The sequence below is a fragment of the Eublepharis macularius genome, chromosome 8 (genome assembly GCF_028583425.1).
Source record: "Eublepharis macularius isolate TG4126 chromosome 8, MPM_Emac_v1.0, whole genome shotgun sequence".
Taxonomy (NCBI): Eukaryota; Metazoa; Chordata; class Lepidosauria; order Squamata; family Eublepharidae; genus Eublepharis; species Eublepharis macularius.
Genome location: NC_072797.1, coordinates 65,254,381 through 65,275,158, shown reverse-complemented (window position 1 = coordinate 65,275,158; position 20,778 = coordinate 65,254,381). Strand labels below are relative to the sequence as shown.

At 47.5% G+C, this 20,778-nt stretch overlaps 1 protein-coding gene across 1 annotated transcript in view; it reads left to right on the top strand.

Annotated features, from left to right (window-relative positions):
- The first annotated feature begins 18,723 nt into the window (after positions 1–18,723).
- EFNA5 (ephrin A5) overlaps positions 18,724–20,778 on the top strand; it is a 326,426-nt gene continuing 324,371 nt past the window's right edge. The window contains exon 1 of the mRNA XM_054986682.1: positions 18,724–19,152. Coding sequence (XP_054842657.1) covers positions 19,028–19,152 — 125 coding nt within the window. The 5' untranslated portion in view covers positions 18,724–19,027. The remainder of the gene's footprint in view (positions 19,153–20,778) is intronic.

Here is a 20,778-nt window from a genome sequence, read left to right as displayed (position 1 = left end):
GGAAAATCGTTCGAATCTCTTTGCTTCTAGATGGCGGTCGGGCTCAATTCCCACTTTCATGCAGGTGACTTGAGGCTGAACTTCGTTGTCCTGGTCTGGGTCTAGGAGCTTGTAGTGTTCCTCCTCGTACTGTACTGGATTGACCGAGCGCAGGAGGAAGTCGGGTCCTTTCAACCAGGAGGACTCAGCCAGCTGTGAGGCAGGGATAGACCGTGTTGCGTGGTCTGCCGGATTCTGATCCGTAGGAACACGTCGCCACTGGCTAGGGCATGTGGATCGTCGGATACGCTCTACTCGGTTGCTGACATACACATAGAACCGACAACTTTGATTGTGTATGTATCCAAGCACTACTTTGCTGTCTGTGTAAAAGGTAGTGGCATCAAGGGTAAGGTCCATCTCTCTCTCTATTATCTCTGCAAGCTCCACAGCAAGCACAGCACCGCATAGTTCCAGACGTGGGATGCTGTGTCTCTGTAGCGGGGCTAACTTAGCTTTCCCCAGGATGAAGCCCACGTGGACTTGGTTCTCCCCGCCAACGACCTGTAGGTATGCTACAGCTGCAATCGCTTTCGTTGATGCATCTGAGAAGACGTGTAGTTCTCTGTGGGAGGCAGCGGCAGGCGAGACTGGTACATAGGTGCGTGGGATCTGGATAGCTTGTAGGCAGTTGAGCGAACCTCTCCAGGCCTCCCATTCCTTTCTTTGATCGGGAGGAAGAGGCTCATCCCAGTCTTTGGTGCCTAAGGAGAGAGTGCGTAGGAGGTGTTTTCCTTGGATAGTCACCGGTTCAGCAAACCCCAAGGGATCAAACAAGCTGTTCACTGCTGACAGGACTCCTCGTCATGTGAACTGTTTCTCTTGGGCTGGTGCTTGGAAGATGAAGGTATCCCCCTTCAGGTCCCAACTCAGTCCAAGGCTGCGTTGGAGGAGGGGAGTGTCGCCACCCAAGTCTAGGTCCTGAAGTCCTTTGGCATGGTCTTCTGGAGCAAATGCTTCCAACACCTTCGTGCTGTTGGATGCAATTTTGTGCAGCCTAAGATTAGCTGCAGCCAGCATTTGTTGTGTTCTCTTTAACAGGTCCACGGCTTCTTCTGGAGTGGGTAAGGACTTCAGTCCATCGTCCACATAGAAGTCCCGTTCCACAAATTGCCTTGCGTCCAGGCCGTACTTCCCTTCTCCTATGCAGGCAGTTTGATGCAACCCATAGTTGGCAATTGCTGGGGACGGTCCATTGCCGAACACGTGGACTCGCATGCGATACTCGGTAATCTTCTGGCTATGCAGTTCATCACTGAACCATAAGAAGCGTAGATAGTTGCGGTGATCATCTCTGACGAGGAAGGAATAGAACATCTGCTGGATGTCCGCCATGACGGCTACGGCTTCCTTTCTAAAGCGGATGAGTACACCAAGTAGGCTGTTGGTTAGGTCCGGTCCAGTTAGGAGGGCCTTGTTCAACGAGAATCCTTGAAATTGGGCACTGGAATCGAAGACCACTCTGATCTGGCCGGGCTTTTGGGGGTGGTATACCCCGAAGAATGGCAGGTACCAGCATTCTTCTCCCTCTCGCAGTGGAGGTGCAAGTTCTGCATGCTTATTCTGCAGCATCTTGTCCATAAATTCCACAAAGTGGGCCTTCATCTCAGGCTTCCTTGCCAGGGTTCTGCGCAAGGTGTTGAGTCGAGATAGGGCTTGTTCACGGTTGTTGGGCAATCGCTGCCTAGGTGTGCAGAAAGGGAGTGGAGCAATCCAACTTCCAGAGTCATCTTGCTGAAGTTCCTTTTCCATTAGTTGTAGGAATTGCTTGTCTTCCATAGATGGGGCGAGCAGGTTATCATCTTTGGTTGTTCGGAACACTGTAGTTCCAAGGCCATAGTCCTCTTCCGTTAGCGTGAAGTGTTCTGGACATGGCTTCAAGTGTGAGGCTCGTCCGTTATCCATGATGGTTGTGGCAAAGACGCTCATCTGGTTTGGCATCTGTAAGCGATCTACACACACATTCCCCACTATGACCCATCCTAGGTCATACCTCTGGGGGTGTGGGGTGCCAGGAGGTCCAACAATCACCTCGTGGCAGACTAGCAGATCGGTAGCATCTACCCCTAGCAGAAGCAAGATCTGTGCATCTGGATCCAGGGCAGGAAGGTGATCTGCTATTGATTGTAGGTGCGGATGATGGAGCGCTACTTCTGGTGTCGGAATCTGGTCGCGATCATCTGGTATGGCATCGCATTCCAACAGTGGAGGTAGAGAGAACTGGATACTGCCGTCGAGAGATTCAATTTGGAACCCGGCGGCTCTCCTCCCCACCATGTGCTGGACCCCAGCACACGTTCTAAGGGTGTATGGCAGTTCATCTCCTGATATGTTGAAGAGCTCAAAGAATATTGGGTCGACCAGGGACCGGGTACTGTGGCTATCTAGGATGACGTACATCTTGATGGCCTGTTCAGGTTGGCCAGCAGGAAAGACTTTGGCGAGACATATCTGATGGCAGGACCGGTTGTTGCTTCCAACGCCGCACACTTGAGTGCAGTGGGCCGAAACAGGCTTCTCCCCTTGGGAGGCAGGGTTGTCAGGCACAACTGGCTGTGTTGACGTGGCATCTGTGTGCATGGCAGTTGCATGAGTGTCGCTGCCGCACTCGCAGCATTTTATATAAGTCTTGCAATCAGTTGAGGCATGTTCTCGAGATTGGCAACAACGGGAACACATCTTGAGCTCTGAAATCATGAACTTCCTCACTGTCAATGGCAGTTTCCTGAAAGTTGGGCACCTGTTCGCAGAGTGTCCCTCCATGTGGAGTGGACAGAAGTACGTAGGCCGTGCCGTCGACTTCTGTGCTGATGGCTGCGCTGGCAACTTCGATGTTGAAGGTTTACTTACAGTGGCTTCGGCCGGTGTCGTGGAGACCCCTGTTTTTAGCACCGAAGCCATTGTCTTGGATCTGGAGTCCCGTAGAGGCTTGTGCCTGGTATCCCGTGAAGGCACAGTCCTGATGTCCCGAGAATGAGTCTTCTCATCACGAGGCTCATTGGGGTGCGCGTAATATCCGCATTGGGAATCATTACGTGTCTCTGCCAGCGAGGCGATGAAACTCACGAGGTTTGAGAAAGGAGGGTATGCTCCACGATGTACTTTTTTGTAGGAGCTCACCATGTCACCCCACTTATCTTGAAGTGGGCGTGGCAGTTTCTCTATGATGCTCCTCTGTGTGTAGTACTGATCGAGGCAAGCTAACCCTGGTAGTGCTGGATTCTTCTTAGCAGCCTGCAACTCAGTAAGAAGATCAGCCAAGTCCCAAAGTTTACGTGGTTCGTTGTAGGGTATTCTGGGGAACTTGTTTAGGCGCCTCATGAGTGAGACCTCAAGCTCCGATGAGTCGCCATAACGTTTGTCGAGCCGGTCCCACGCTAGCGGCAAGGCTGTTTTGGGATCCTCGACATTAGCTGCATGAATGCAGTCCACCTGGGCTGCAAACTCAGGTCCCAGCCATGCAGCTAGAAGTGTGAGTTCTTCGTTTGCCTGTAATCCCATGTCTTTAGTAGCATTACGGAACTTCGATTTCCAGAGCAAGTAGTCCTCTGGGTGATCTGAAAACTTCTGCATGCCTCTTTCAGCGAGGTCCCGTTTTGTCCACCGATGCTCATACACAGGCATAAGAACAGGAGCGGTGAGCTTTGAGGCTGGGCCGCCAGGAGCAGATAGTTGAGGCAACGGGGGTGCAGCAATAGCAGTTGGAGCCCGGGGCGAAACGCCTGGATCCAGGGTGTCCAGAGGCTCCACAAGCCTGAGCGAGGTCTGGACTGGCATGGAAGATACAGACTGGGTAGGCTCCACTGGTTTGAATTCCGGAGCAGCGGGGTCAAGCGCTAGTGCGGCGAGGCCTTTTGTGAAGGCACTTTGTTCTTCTACATAGGTCAGTACCCGTAGAGTTGGATTCAGCTCCTCCAGCTGTGGCAGGTTGTGATCTGAATCCGAATCCTGGAAGCCGTCCTCTAGGGCCTTCGCCTTGGCGCGTAACTCCACTGCTTCTGCTTCCTTTTGGAGTGTCCGTAGCTGAACATCCCTGTCGGTAGCTTCCTTCCGTAGTTGAGCTTCCCTGATGGCAGCTTCCTTCCGTAGCTGAGCCTCTTCCTTCCGTAGCTGAGCTTCCCTGTTGGCGGCTTCCTTCATCAGTTCTTCTTCCTTCTTGGCAAATTCAGCCCTCTTGGTTGCCGCAGCAGCTTCTGCTTTTGCTTTGGCCACCTCCAAGGCAAGCAAGGAGATATTAGAACGATGAGAACAGCTACTGCGTTTTGAGGCTGACTTACTGTGCTTGGACGAAGAAGTAGTGGAGGACGGATGTCTGGACTTGCATGAAGAACCGGCTTTAGAACGTGGTTCACCACTGGCAGAATCAAGAAGTTTGTCAGTCTCCTCCTTGATGCGCCTATCCAAATTACGCATGGCGTTATCAACGAGCTTTTCCTGTGTGTCGTGCACCTCTTGAAGGTGTCGCTGTTCAGCCAATGCTTCCTTTGTGTCCAGCTGATCCAAGATGTCACGCACGCGTTCCATATGAGCCGTCCAGTGCACAAACTCACTAGTCAGAAGTCTTCTCAGATCGTGCAGATCGTCTACATCAGCTGCTTTATCCAGTTTTCCCAGACACTCTTGTATCCGTAGCCAATGCTTTTCAGACTCCTTGAGCCTTTCTGCTTTCTTGGCAGATAACAAATCTCGCATCTTGCGAGTCAGCGTTCTTTTCCGTGGTGGACGTTTGGACTCAGCTTCATCATTGCCATTGGAGGGAGTAGTGGGTGTGTTGGCAGGATCTATGATATCCTCTTCACCTGCCGGATGTCCCACAGGAGTATCCATTGCGGCAAAAAAAAATATTTTTTTTGAAGCTGCAGTACTAATTCAGACCACTAGGGTGGCGCTGTTGCGGTGGCACTGTTGTGGTAGTGCAAGCATGTGACTTCTGTATAGCTTGAACAGAATTGTTGGCTGCACTTCCGAGGTTGGCCACCGGGGACGCAGTGATGAAGCGGCAGTACTACTTCAGCCCACTAGGGTGGCGCTGTTGCGGTGGCACTGTTGTGGTAGCGCAAGCACGTGACTTCTGTATGGCTTGAACAGAATTGTTGGCTGCACTTCCTAGGTTGGCCACCGGGGGCACTGTGAGTGAGCTTTATAAGGATTCAGTTGTAGTTGTTCTAAGTGACCACTAGGGGTGTGGGTGTGCTCCTTTGCCGTGCCTACTCTTCTCTGGACGCTTTGCAAGTTCCCTTTGGTAGCTTATTGCAAATCAGGATTCTGAATTGAGGAGCTGTTTGCGCTCAGCAACTTTTTCCCAGCTTAGGTTTTGGGGTTGCTTTTCAAACGCGTGTGCTCATCATAGATTGAATCCCTTTGTGTGCTCAGCAGTTAGGGGTTGTGGTGAAAGCGTTCTGTATTACAAGAGCAGGCTGGCATGAAGCATAGCCCTGAGCAATATTGCTGTTTTGCAATTCAAAGGCATGAGGTACATTCAAAGCGGTGTGAGAGAGGTGATCCGTACTGGAGCTCTCCTCCACTTTGAGTTAAGAAGCATTCAAATCACAAACAACAGGTTGAAGGCATGAAACATTTCCTCTGCTTGAGAATAAAGCATGCAGGCGGCTGAAACATTCTTATTTTTAAGTTGCTAGTCTCCTTCTCTGGCTAGTGAAGGTGGGCTCCCAGGCTGATCAGTCAATTAGCAACTGAAAGGCGCCAGTATCAGCATTTACAGGACAAAGGGGACCTTTGCAGCCAGGAGAAGAGGGAGCTGATTTTGTTTTTGTTTCCCATCTTCATGCAAACATGCACACATGTTATTTTTTATCTTTGCAAGAGCAAACATGCTGCAGTTATGAATTCACTATGGTGATCTTGAAGGAGCAGAACATGCTTCTTACTGAAATTGCTTTGTGAAGGAGCAAGACGAGTCTTTTAATGAATTTACTATTCTGGAAGCAGCTGGGAAAGATGCTAGCTTCCAGATAGCTCTAACGCGCTGCCTTTCTCAACCCAGATCGTAAAAGGGATCCTTACTCACAGTTTTAGCCAGTGAACGAGGCATGGTTCAAATATAAGCAAGATTCATCTTTATTGATCCAGATTTGTTGTAGACAAGCGGTAAATTCATTATGACTGTTGCATCCTTGAGGGCAAGGATCCGAACAAAGGGGGGAAGAGGACCATAAAACTTTTTAACACCTTCACAGGAAGCCTACAATAAAACTTCTATATTGGAGGGGGGACTACAATTCCCATGAGTACCAATTGTTAAAGGGACAGTACATAGTTCTGACTACACAGATACTGAGGCTTTCTAAGCTGTGGTTACAGTACAGTCACTGAGCTTCAGGCTTCCCACCATTACACTGTACTCCTAAATATGTTTGATTCCATGGTAGTTTAAATTATGACCTCTCTATCTAAGGCTGTCTCCATATTTCATATAAATTAGGATATCATTTTACCAGTATTTTTCCTGTGGTCTGTAGATGACAAAGAGCCTGCCCTACAACACACAAAATGTATGCAGAACCTTACTTTTCTGCCTAGGCAGGTATTAAGAAAAGATCTGAACCTTTTCATTTCTTGCTCAGGACCCAAGGCAGGCCACAGGCTTTAAGCTCAATACATCTCTACATGACTGTCTCCTACAGCTGTTACCGCCATGAGCTAGCACAAGTTCACTACCCTTTGCTATTCACTGCTCATATGACTTGAGCACAGGTGACTTCTACAGCTCTCGAGTGATCTAATAAACAAATAATGAAACATTAAACAATATTGAAAAATTTTAAAAATAATTTCTAATTTTCAAGGAGCTATACACCAATTATGCAGAATTTTCCTATTTATTTTTTAAATCTTGGGACCAGCATGAATGTAGTGACCCAGATAGCCTGGCTTAGCCCAAGTAAGTCAAAGTTTGGGAGCTAAACAGTACCGCCAATTGTCAGTACTTGGGTGGGAGAACACCAAGGAAGACTGGGGTTGTTATGCAGATGAAGGCAATAGCAAACCACCTCTGCTCCTCTCTTTATTTATTTATTCACATTATTTGTAGTCCATCTTTCTCACTGAGACTCAAGACAGATTACACAGTGTAATTCAATACTTGCCTGGAATGCCCCATGGCTGAGGTCGCCATGAGTCATTTGCTACACAATGGCACATTCTTAAAAGAATAACCTGAAGTAATAACAAGGTGTCCAGAGCTGATGGGCGCTCTATGGTCTCACAGCCACCACAAATGCAGTGTAGCAGGCCAGAGCTGCTGCCTCTTGGCAGGGATGAAAGGAGGGCACAGAGATTGCCTACAGTTCTAGGGGAAGGCTGGTGTGTGGCAAGCTGGCAACGCCATGGCTTTAAAAACTTTCAAGCCAGAAACCAAAGTCACACCACCAAAGCCCAATGGTGGCCTGATGGGGACAGGCCAGAGAGGAGGCCAGAGCCCAGTTGGTCAAAGGAGGCAGAAAACATTCCAAAGCCTTTTCCAGGGGTGGAAAGCTTTTCAGTTCCAAAGTTAAAAACCCAACACATGCGTCATTTGAGAATTCTAAGACTGCAATCATATGCATAGTTGGTTAAGAGTGAACCTCATTGAATTCAGTGGGATTTACTGCTGATTTAATGTGGATGTGACTAGGCTGCACATTACCTTACTGCTGTAAAACCAGGTGTACCATCTAATGTATTTTTGTTATCATTTTTTGTTCTTGTCCCAATATCATACACTACAGAGTTTTGATTCTAAAATACAAAATATTATTTGATTTGTTTTTAAATGCTGCAATAAGTACAGGCACTATGATAATATTTGTTAAAATTATTCCTCAGTTCCTGTATGCAGTGATTAACATTGTAAGCACAGAAATAAAATTACTGGCAAGGTGCTTAAAAAGCTGCATAGCAGTAACTAGCCATATGCTGTAAGATACTTAAATTGCAAGGAGTCCTTCTGTTTTAGGCCAGCATGAGAACAGTTGGATTGGCAATACTTGTTGCCGGTAACCAGGATTCTTCTCATAAGCAACTCATAACACTTTTGGTTGTTTCCTAGCATGTAGCTGGCATTTTTGTATCTACCTGAATCATATTTTTAGCTGTGTTCCTCAGGCAAATATATGAAATTTGGGTATGAAATCTGGGGGAAGCTTGCAGAAAAAAATCTCAAATATTGCTGATTAATGTGGGAAGTACTAATCACCTAGCAGCAGGTGTTCAGTAACCAGAAGGACAGAATTGTTACGTTTCATTTATGAATTATTGTGTATAATAATAGAATATCTAATAAAACCTGGACATGCACTGCTGTTTCATCACTGTATCTGAATAAACTTTGCTAATTTTATGTATAGGGTAATATTATATAGCAGAATTAACCCTGCTATATAATCTGTATAAATGACAAGAGAATTAAAATCACTATACCAGCTAAATGCTGATTAATGTAGCACAAATCATATCCTAACATGTACCAGAGGAGAACTGTAATCCTTAAAACTTAAGCATATTCTGAAATATGTATTATTTATATATTGCAAAAATATTGTTTATTTCCTTTTATCAGAGAATATGTTAATATCTACACAGTGAGTTAGTGAGACTGGGAATATAAACAGCATGCTCTTTGGTGAATGAATACTTCTATACTTGGGATTTTTGACTACTACGCAGAGCCTGAAGGGTATGCTCTCCTTTGCATTTGAGGTTATCCAGTCCAGTCCAGTCCTATCCTATCCTGCCTCACTCCTACGCCCCGAGGCAGCACCTTCGCCAATGTGTTGCCTTAAATATGGCACTGTGCTGCCACTCCCTATGAACTTTTGCAGGAGAGTCACAGTGACGCAAGAGCTTGGCACTGCGAGGCACAGCCACCAAGAGCACCCACCTGCCCTCCCCCTGACAACCCTGCCCACACCAGCCAATGGCTGCATTGCTTCCCTGACAGGTGAGCGAGAGGTGCAGCCAATGGGGAGGCCGTGATCGTCACTGCCCACCAACAACCCCGTCAGGGAACGGGCATCCCTGCCGGGGAGGTAGAACAAAAGTAACACTGAAGGGGTGGATCGGACACCCACCCTCTCACCTGTCCAACCATTTCTGCTGAGGGCGAGACTGGTGGCTGTAGCTTGAAAAGCCTGCAAATCCCCCCGCTGCAACCACCATGAGAAACAGGTTTCCCCTCCCTGACAAGTGGGACCAGAAAGCTGGCAGGATCTGGCAAAAGCCCGCAACACTTGGGATCAGCCCCCAGGTTCCAGAGAGGCGGTGGCAGGGCGGGTTCTTCAATGAGTGACAGGAATGCCCATTGGAAACCACACGAGCGGTGATGGGAGTGAAAAGCGCCCACAGATCTGTGGCGGCACCATTTGAACATGTCACTGCATCACAACAATACGAGAATGCGGGTTGGACCTCGAGAGCCATGCCACCATCCTGGGGTGACGCTCCCCAGAGTGGACTGACAGCCTGTGGGAGCAAAGGAACTGCTCTGGGGACTGTTGTCTACCCCCTCCCTGCACCAGATTTCCTATGTCCATCCCTGCTTCTGGAAACAGCAAAAAGGAGGGTGGACCATCCTCCCAGAGGAGGAGCCCTCAAGAACTGAAGATGTCGGTTGACATCTACCACCTCCTGGCAGCAACTTCCTCCTCCCCCTGCATGCAGCAATCATCTGACTGGCTTAGCAGATGCCAACAGCTCTGCCAGCAATGACAGTAGAGTCCCCTACCCTGCCAGACATTCATGGGCCACACTTCAATTCCCACCCCACTGCCTGAAGTTACATTGAGGGGGAAAGGGGGCAGGGAAGCGGGATGAGGTGCCACTTGACACCTGCTCCTTCTGGCAACAGAGTCCACCCTATCCATCCTAGTCCTGAGCCAGGAAACATTTGCGAGGATGTGTGTGAAGACATCCCGATGAGGAGGTAGGGAGGGCGGCTACTGTCAATGTCAGGGAAACCAGCAAACAGACATAAGTTTGTTGGTTTTCAACACATTTTATTAAACTGGAAAAGTTGCAGAGGCTCTCTGGATGTTTCCTGCCAATGTCTCTCGGTTGGAAAGGGAGAAAAGACAGCTTGCGCAACAGTTGTTTGTGCAACAACACAAAATCCATTACTCGTCCTGCCCTCACATGGCTGAGATGCAGGCTGCGTTGGGAAACTGCTCCTTAGGCTGGACCTGGATGGCACTTGTGGAGGCTTACAGGGGGCTGGAACTGCCACGTTCTTTGGTCTCCTGGACGAGTTGTGACCTTCCTGCAAGGGAAACAAAGACATGTGTTGCTAGTGACCCAGCCTGGTTCACGGCTGAGCCCAATCTGTAATGTTCTGGGCAGATGTCCATGGTTGAGAACTGTGGCGGCAGCTCCACAGGTGCAGCTCGCAACCACATGATGCATGACCCTCTGGTGAGAAAGCACTCTGCATCGGGATGTTCTTCTCCTGTAAGGGAGAAAGTCAAGGGGCTGAGCACTCTCTAGCGACAAGGAGTTTCGAGCCCCCAATCATCCCGACCCACGGCCATACTTCCTCCTCTACCAGGAGAGGTCCTGGCTGAGGGAGTCTGAACAGGGCCCTCAAATGAGTAGCTGGCAGCCCCCCCCCAATGGCTGTGTCAAGATTAGTTTTCTGGGCAACTGTCTCTGTGGCAGGAAGGTGCTGCTGCCATGGCCCTCCCAAGCTTCACCTGCAGAGGCTGGCGGTCAGGAGAGTTCAGGTGAGGAGGGCAGCTGGCATAAATCAACGATCCGGATTAGCCGCCACCCCAGCTCCTTACCTGTCAGTGCTCCCTTACTCCTTCCTGAGCTAAGACTCCAGAGTCAGATAACTTGCAAAGGGACTTGGGTGGTTATTGTTAGTCAGACATTCTGGGGCAGCTTAGGAAGCTGGATAACTCGCGGCCCACCTCCCTGCCCTGCCCCCTCTGGCACCGGTGCGGGACCTTGCACTTCATTTGCGCCTCTTCCCATCTGCCAAGTGTCCCCATTGGTGGTGGCCTGGCTGTGGTAGTGCACCTCAGGCGGGCACTGGAGGAAAGGGAGTTACGTCCATGTAAGAGCCATTTATGCCCGAGCAAGCCGTAGTTCGCTCCCTGTGCACTTTCAACCCTCCTGTTAGGATTGCACTGTAAGTATGGTAAATGTTTGTTCATTTAAGTTTTTTTGTTATTGTTATACTTACTGTGGCATTGCTCAATACTTGTTGGCCAAATGAGCAGAGTCATTAAAGTAATATCTGTTCAGTAAACAACGTCAGTTGTCTTAAAATTAAACTTTTATAAGAGATAAAAAGATTTGCTGATATCAATGCCCTCAGTAGTGCAATTATGTTCCATTTACTGCTTTGTACGGATCTCCTTCTGACAGAGGATTTAGCAATGGTAAACTAGGATTCTTTTGCTTCAGATTATGCTTAAATGCTTTGATAAAGAAGATAAATGCTTGACTTTGTAAAAGTTGCTACCCTTCCATTTAGATGGCTTACTTGTGAATTCTTTTAATTAACTTTCAGTTTTACAGTTTGTCAGTCATTATACAGCTTTTGAGTGTTGTGCTCTAATGTTCTATGAAGCTTCAGAATGCTCATGTATCTGAAAATTACCCTTTCTGAATCAGCACTTCAGTTCTACAAGCTCTGATGACTGTTTCACTTTGAAATGATGCATGAAGATCTAAAGCACTCTTTTGAAAATTGAAAGAAAAAAGACAGAATCGTTCCTTCTGTTTGGGTATCCTATGCTCCCGTCAGGTGGGTGAACCAATTAAATTGCTCCACCAACGAGACAGCAGTGAGAGAACTTCAAATTTGCAATAATTTAGCCAGTGTTCCAAAACTGCGTGTGGTATGGATTCTCTGATTACACCTTGCTCTTTTTTCTTTTTCATGTCATTGGGTTTCTTAGCTTCAGTATCTATGTATTGCTGGTAAAGTTCCAATCTTTATATAGTCAGGCTCATTGAAAATGAATCCATACAAAAAAGATTGAAGTAAAATTATAGTAAACTGAGACTTGGGAGCCTAGACAGATATAGGTCAATATGGCTTGCTCTCCTGGTTACTTGGGCTTATGCAGTCAGGCATTCCGACCTCCAGAACATGATAAAAGTGCTTTGCCAAATCTATTTGTCAAGAAAGCCAATGATTTCTTATGAAAATTTCTTCTGACAATGGGCATACTTTACTTGCCCCAAAGTCGACAAGTGCTCTTGAATTGCAACTAGTGTTTGATTTGCCTGCCAGTTTCTAGCAGGATAGGGCCACTCAGAACAATGGGTAGGTTCCCTTTTGCTAAGTGAGTAGCATTCTACCTTAGCTCTAATGGAAAAATTTCTCACATAGTAGATAGCATCAATTCCCAAGGCTCCACAGCCGCCATGGAGGTGGCAGGAAGGCCATGCAGGACGGCAGGGCTCCCCATGCTGCACTTCCCCACTGGCTCTGCAACCCCTCAGAGGCCTGCTGCCACTGGCCCAGCATGGACCTCTCAAGGCCCCACAGTGGCTGTAGGGAGCTCTGCCCCCCCCAGCACGGCCTTCCCACTGCCTGCGGTGGCTGTGGTGCCATGCTGTGCCTCCCCACTGGCTCTGCAGCCCCTCAGAAGCCTGCCGCCAGTGGCATAGAGGCCCTGCAGCCACCACAGAGTTGGTGGGAAGGCCACACAGGAAGGTAGGGCTCCCCAATGCACCTCCCTGCCGGCTCCACAGTCCCCCAGAGGCTTGCTGCCGGTGGCACAGAAGTCTGATGTGGACCTCCCAAGGCCCCACAGCAGCCGTGGGGAGCCCCACCCCTAGTGTAGCCTTCCTGCTACCTCTGTGGTACCTGCGGGGCTGTGCTGTGCCTCTCCACCGGCTCTGCGGCCCCTAAGAGGCCCGCCGTGCCAATGACTCAGTTTTTATTCTTGTGCATGCTCACCTGCAGGACCATCAGTGTGCCTGCGCCAGGATAAAAAGTGAGTCATCGCCAATACAGGATGCTTGTTTCAGCTGTAGTGCCAATGGCAGCACTCCTGTGGTTGCATATCAAGAAGAAAAAGAAATAACATTATTAAAAAGTAATAAAACTGGTGTTATATTGCTTACTTTGCATGATAGTATGGGAAGGGCAACGTGTAAGTCATGTTGTTGCGCATTGCCAAACAAAGTTTCAGTGATGATTAGTGAACTTGCATGGCTGTGGTGATTTGAACCTGGGTCACCCGGATGCTACACTGAAATCTAACCACACTACACTGGCTTTTGTGGCAGGAGGCTGCTGTTGAACAGTAGAAAGCAGCCAGCTTTTGTCTCTTAAGATATGTCCTATTGTGTAGCAAAAAGGTATTAGAAAGGGTCAGATCTCAGTGGTAGAGCATCTGCTTTGCACAGAGAAGGTCCCTGGAATCTCCAGTTAAAAGGATCAGAAAGTGGGTTATGTGATAGATCCAGAGGAGTTAGCCTTGTTAATCTGTAGTATCAAAATAGAAGAGTCCAGTAGCACCTTTAAGACTAACCAACTTTACTGTAGCATAAGCTTTCGAGGATCAGAGTTCTCTTCGTCAGATGCGTCAGATGACACATCTGATGAAGAGAACTGTGATTCTCGAAAGCTTACGCTACAGTAAAGTTGGTTAGTCTTAAAGGTGCTACTGGACTCTTTTGGGTTATGTGAAAGACCTCTGCCTGAGAACCTGGAGAGCTGCTGCTAATGAGTAAGACTAGTGGTCTGATTCAGTATAATGCGGCACACTGATCAGCTGCTGACAGTCAGTATAGATAATACTTACCCTGATGGTCTGATTCAGTGTATGTGTATTCATGTGCTTATATATATTCTACATAAAGCTGAATGTATTACTCTGGACAAATAAGCACTTCAATTCTTGGCTGGAACAAGAAACATACAAGTGCAGGGCTGGATCATATGAGGAATATTCTTCCTTCAACCATTGTACATGTTTGTCTTGGGATGCTCTTTTGCATCATCATATCTTATGTTATCCAATCATTCATAAATTGACTTTTATGATACAATCATTACTTTGGATTGACACCTTCACAAGTTGAGATGGTTACTCTCCCGCCTCTGGCTCACACTGCTTTCAAAGATTTTCTGGAATTCTATAAACAGCAGTTTCAGCTCATGTTAGGACCCAGTACATCACATGAAAATCTATTTAAGTAGTAAACTTACAGTGACACTGTAAAAAAAGTGGTTTGTGAATCAATTGATAGATTTAAATAACTCTTGAAGCAGAGCCTTAGGATGTGTGACTTGGTAGTTTGGGCCATCTTGTGCGTCATGTTTGGTGAGAATCATTAGCTGATGGCATTCTTACTTTGTATCTCAGGGCCAAGCTACAAGTGATGAATAACACACGTTAGACACTTGTCAGGTTCCCTCAAGTTTTGATGGGAAATGTAGGTGTCCTGGTCTTGCAGCTTGGCTCTCCAACTGCTGTCCAATGGACTTTTCAACTGTCACTTGTCCAACATTCCGCCAAGCTGCCTACATTTCCCATCAAAACTTGAGGGAAGCTGACAAGTGTCCAACCTATGTCATTTGTAGTCTGGCCTTCAGAGTCCATCCCTGGCAGTCTGGATCTCAGTTAGGACTAGGAAGACATTTGCTTGACATATTAGAAAGCTACAGCCAGGTAGTGTAGACAACAGTGGACTAGATGGTTCAAGTCTTGTGAAAATATAGGATATATTCTGTCTGTATTCAAAATGCAAATTGGCTATAAGGTATATTTAATTTTTAAAATCTTCTATTTTCTCCTCACTTATTAACAAGATATAAGTAATGCATTCCAGGATAAAAGTCATTATTGATGTCATTGTAAACATAAATACTATAACTTGTTCAAAAGTACATTTTATGATAAGAATATTGTCAGCATTGCAACTTTGAGTGCGATAATGAGGAGAAACTATGACAAGTGAATCTATTTGATGGTATATTTCTTTCATAAATACTTTAATTCATATACTGTAGTGGATGTTAATCCTGAACAAATCCCTTGTTAGCAGATTCATGATTCCAGTAACTGCATAGCAAGGTCAGAGGTGTTTATTGATATGGACAAGTAGTTTATAAGTTCAACATCAATAACTGTTTAATTAAGTCACCATGAAGGAACATCAGATGTGCTAACATCTAAGTGGATATTATAATCAGTGTACCCACATGAATTGTTTTGTTACTCCAATGCTGTTGTTGTTGCCTATTGACTTCCCATTTTAATGTAGTAATTGTGTCCATGCTATATCTGTATGTTATTAAAATAGCTTTGAGTAAATGAGCTTGGGAAGGTTGTATCTCCTTGTAGCCGGTTGTCTCATTTGAATATATCAGTGACAATTAAAATGTACCAATTCATATTGGCTTTAAATTTTAAGATTTTATCTTTAAATATTTTTTATTTGACACATGGATTTCTGTTCTTGGAATAAAATCCCATTCATGATAATGTAGAATATTTAATGGCATTACACTTACAAATATGGTTGTGCCAGTAATATGTGAAGGGAGACTTGCATACAGTACAGGTCAATTGCACACTTCATGGACACAGCATGTCTATATCACAGACTGCTCTAGTGAGTTGACTGGGTTGTAGTGGTGCCATTGTGTAGGAAATGGCCATCATCAGCAAACTACTTGCTGCATGCTTGTGCAAGACAATGATGTTAAATAAGACATCTATCCAACTCATCTATGTACCATCCTTAAACAATTACCATGGGGTCGTCAGCAAGAATAGTGTCTGTTAGGGCTATACTGAAAATCACAGGACACTATATCAGGATAGATGTACTCTAACTCTTTGCTTTAACAGAATGATATTCTTCTAATATTAGTTAACATCATCCTGCATACTTCCACATTATGCATTGTGGTTTCAATACAACTTACAAATTTGCATACTCCGACATAAACTGAAATTCAGAATTTTGTATTTTTCAACAGCAACTAACTGGAAATAACAAACATAAACATTGTGGTTCTGAGAACTGACTATCTCTGCTCTCTTTTCAAAATATGATCGAGGGGAGTTTTAGTGTTTCATTCTGGACTGCACATCCAAATTTGTCTAAGTGAATTGATCTTTAAGAGCAAGTTTCTGTCGAGTTGACGGAGAAACACCTAGATAAAATGCGGCCTGACAATCGGCCACTAGAGGGAGTGTGGGCACTTTGAAAGGATTGAAAGCCGGGAGAAAAGCCAAGTAGCTGAACGATGAGCGAACATGATGATGCCTGTTTTTGTTGCTGCTGCAGCAGAAACCACAGCCGATTCAGCCAACATTCTGACAGGAAACCATTTTGTCTGTACCACTAGTAATCTGCTTTAAAGAAGGGGCAGCAGCAAAAAGAATCGAGATGTTCATGAGCTTCCAAAGTTTTTGGAGGCTGAAAGATTAACTCACTTGAGGGCTCAATGCCACCCATTCCACAAAGGCACTTTAAATCTCCTCTAGAGGAGTTTCGACCGATTGGTGAATTGCAGTACTGGTGAACTGCAGAGTGGCGCTTATGCCTCCAGTTCACATTTCTAAACTTTGGACTTCAGCAGGGTGTGGTATATATCTGAAGTGCTGATATGTGGTTCGTGTGTAAAATACAACGCCTTTCAATTGCCTTCTGGAGAAAGGTCATCTGGTCTAGTTCATTGGAAGCGCAGCTTAAGATATGCAGCTGCTGGCAGCAGATGATATTTCTGCCCTTTGAGAGATGTTAATGAAATATGGCTCAATAAAGCAATAAGAATTCGTTGCTTCTCTTTCTGTCTATGTAAATGCATGAGCTGCCGCATTAACTAAGCGCCAGCTACGGATCTAGCCCGTGGACGCATGCCGGAGATTTCTAGGAGTGCCCAGTAGGCAGGGGCAGAACACACCTCCGTGTTACAAATCTTTGCTTTAACAAACCAATTTAAAGCCCTAGAGCCGCCGGGCTATTTAGCAATCTCAAACGCATTTCCGGAAAGAAGAGGATTAAATGCGAAACGAAGCAGATTAGCAATCTGCTTTCCAGACCGTTAAACGTGTTTTTTAAATTATTTTAAAAGAACTGATTACACAGTGTACCAGATTAGACTTGCACTTTGCGGGCCAGTTTCATAGATTCAGCCACATCCTCTACTCCAGCAGCCCATGCCGCATCCCTTTCCACCTCCCGCGCTAGGGAGCTCGCTTTCAAGTCGTTCTCATCGCCCCACAGTCCACGGGCACCGAGAATCGGAACCAGGGCATCTAGAATATCCCGCGCGGAAACAGTTACCTGCAGTACTAACCACTCCTTGTAATTCAATTAGTCTGGCTTTCTAAAGGTGGGGTTGCGGGGAGTCTGTTTGGCATGAGAGGCGGAGCGAAAGGCTAGTGATACGCCTCTTTTCTACGGTCGGGGTCCAATTGGGTTGGAAGGAACGGTCAAAAAAACCCCAATCTTTAAGCAAACAGCAGTCTCGGTTCTGACTGGCTGCTCTAACGATCCTCCCCCACTTCTCAAATAAACCATGCAAAAATCCCACATGATCAACCAGCAGCGCCTTTGCTCCCCGCAAGCCGACTGCGCCTCTTCTGTGCACGCACATACGCAGAGGCTTCCAGATCCGTCTCCTGACACGCAGACTCGTGGCTGCCTGTGCCTCTCTCTGCCCTGCATGCAACTATGCAGCTGTCTGTTGCACGCAGACACCCAACCCAGTAGCCTCCTCGTTTTCCCTAGGCTGCCGCTGCTGTCGGATTTACACGCAGGAAACCGGTCATTGCAAAAAAGGGGGCGTGTCTATTTAAAGAGCCCCCCCTCCCCGCTTCTCCCTCCCGCGCCTTTCTTGGCAGACTTGACTTCTGTCCCTCCGATCCTCGCTGCTCTTTACGATCCCTGCCCGCCAGCCGCTGCATTCGAGTGTTATTTCATTCGCTTGCTGGAGCCGCGCGAGAGACGTTTCCCCGCTCCTTTCTGCGGCTGCTTTTCCGCGGGGCCGAGAGAGCAGCAGCTGCCGCCGCCGCCGCCGCCGCCGGGCAAGACCCCGAAGGTCCCCCCTCCCCTGCATTCCCCTCCCCTCTTTTCCCTCTAATGTAGTCATCTGCGGGGAGGTTTCCTCTTCCTCCTCCTCCTTTGCAAAGTTGACGTTCCAGGGACTTGGACCTGCTTGGCTGCCAGAGCCGCTCGGCGACGTTTAAAGGAGGAGAGAGACCGCTGCCGCCTCGCCTGGGGCTCCAGCAGCTCCTGCCTCGGGCACAGGAGGCGACTGCACAGCAGAGCCCCGCCGGAGGAGTTTGGGGAGGGGGCCTCCCTTCTCCTCCCCCGTCGCAAAAACTCGCCCGAAGCGGCCGGCTTCGCGATCGCCGGATTGCCGCCGCTCCTGGCTCTGTGGATTCCTTTCGCTCGCTCATCCATCGCGCAGGACCAGGAAGCTTCCTTCAGAGGGGGCGAGGCGCCGCCGCGAGCTCAGCTTCCCAACTCGAGCCCGGGAAGGCAGGGAAGGAAGGGGCAAGAGAGAGGAGACCCGAAGGAGCGAGGGAGGACCTGCGCGAGCGCCAAAGTGGACTTTTCCTTCCGTGGAGGATTTCCTGTCAGCGCTCCTCGGGCGGCCTCCCAGCCCCGCGCCGAAAGGCGGGAAGCCGCAGCCGCCCCCGAGGGAAGACAGCGAAGCCCCCGCGGCGGCCGGGACCGCGGAGCCGCCCCTCAGCGGCGCTCGAGAGCGGGAGGGCCGGTGCATGTCTCGCCCTGGGCTCGGCTTAGCGCTCGCCGTGAATGAGCTCCCCCCGCCGCCCGCTGCCGCCCGGCTCGGCTCCCGGCTCCCCCCGCAAGGGCGCGCAGGCTCCGTGAGGACCACGGGCTGTTCCCCGGGGGCGTCTCCTGGTGGCCCCTCGCCCTTCTTTCTTTCTGTGTGTGTCTTGTGACTTTGTGTGGTGCGTCTCTTTTGTTTCCCGTTCCCTCTCCGGTGTTCTCCTTTGTCGCCGCCTTCTCCGAACCCGCCTGTGCTGTCTCTTGTTGGCCGGGAGTGATGTTGCACGTGGAGATGTTGACGCTGATCTTTCTGGTGCTCTGGATGTGCGTCTTCAGCCAGGATCCCGGCTCCAAAGCGGTGGCCGATCGCTACGCCGTCTACTGGAACAGCACCAACCCCAGGTAAGAAGGGGACCGACCCAGCCGAGGATGGGGCTGGGCCAGAGAAGGCCGATCCCACTGTTTCCCACGCGGGCTTATCCAGAAGGGGTCTGGCTTTCTCTGCAGGCTCGCTGGGGTTTGTCACCTTCGAGGGGTGCCCGAAGCACCGGAGGCACTCGTTTGCAGAAAGGGGAGAAAGTTTCCCTCGTGTATCTGCCGTGTAAGCAGGCTTGGAGACATCACCTCCTAGTATGTTGTTCCTTCTGAATTGTACATTGCATCCTTGCATCTGACTTAGAAGCTCTTTGCTGTTTAGGATTCTCTTATATTTTGTAGGCAACAGGGAGTGTGCAATAAATTACATATGAATGTGCATGTATGATAGATCTGTTTAGAAATGTGTATGTTTCCTTCAGTACTCTGGTGCCAGTTTTTCTGTAGGTGCTTTTTTGTAGAGTAGAGAATATTCCATTTCCCTTTTACTCCAGTGAAACTTTTTAAAAAGTTACTTAATACCCAGAAGCTGTTTTGGTGATTTATTTATCTGCTGTTGTGCAATAATAATAATTAAAAAGCTCTCGAAGAAGCTTCCCTTGGAGTGAGATTGCAGGAAACTTTGGAATTGGCCTCCTGGCAACCACATGTGGCACCTGTTCCTTGCCAAGCTTTTAAAGATTGTAAAGGGTTAGCTTTAACACTGCTTTATAGTTCCAACTTCCCTCCATCTGCTTGCCTCCCTCCTATAAACCAGGTAACAGAGCAATTCTATGAACATTTTCCTGGGAGTAAGCCTATAGACCTTCATAAGCATCTGAGTAGACCATTGTAGCATTGCTTTCTAAAACAGGTTAACTGAGCAAGACACTTCCAAGTTTTCAATGTTTCAGTGCAGTCAGTTGATCCCTGGACTTGGAGGTTTCCAGAGGAAAAAGGGCAGCTCTTCTTGCTTAAACTGTCAGAACAAATTCAAGTGCAGCAGCTGTTGATGCTTTCAAACAGCAGATTTTCTTTATGTGGTATGTAGAAGCTGAATAGAGAGAAAGCACCCCTTGATATTTTCAGCAGTCAGTCAGTATCATTAGGAGATGAGACTAAGAGAGAGAGGCTCCATCGGTATAGGAAAAAGTTCTTAAAATACTTGATAAAAAAATCGAGTTCAGGATGTCCAGTTGTTTGTCTGTAAAAGCAACAGTTATGACTGTTGCTTTGCTAACTTTGCTCTTCCGTATTTGCAGAAAGTGCAAATAAAAGCTAAGAATTTTTGTTTCTAAACTTCTATCAAAATTGCAGGAGTGAATCTTCACATTGGGGCATTCTGCTTAGGGTGTTGCCAAGTCTTTCAGTATCAGAAAATTACGGTCATTTGCCGAATTGTTCATCTATGGTTTTGTTACGAAGCACCTAAAAGCAATTTTAAAAAAAAATTGAGGGGTGGGGGTGTGGGGTTGTATTGTTAAAGAAGACTTGAGCAGATTTTCCTTAAAATTGTCAGGCTAGTCCAAGTAAGTTTGAGGACACTTATCTAGTGCTGTCTCTATTCTGTGCCTTTGATATACTTGCTTGGATTGAGGTTGGCTGATTTTTGTCAGAGGTCATGTTTTTTAATAGATTTGTGGTGTCTGTAAAAGACTTACTCTGTATTTAAGG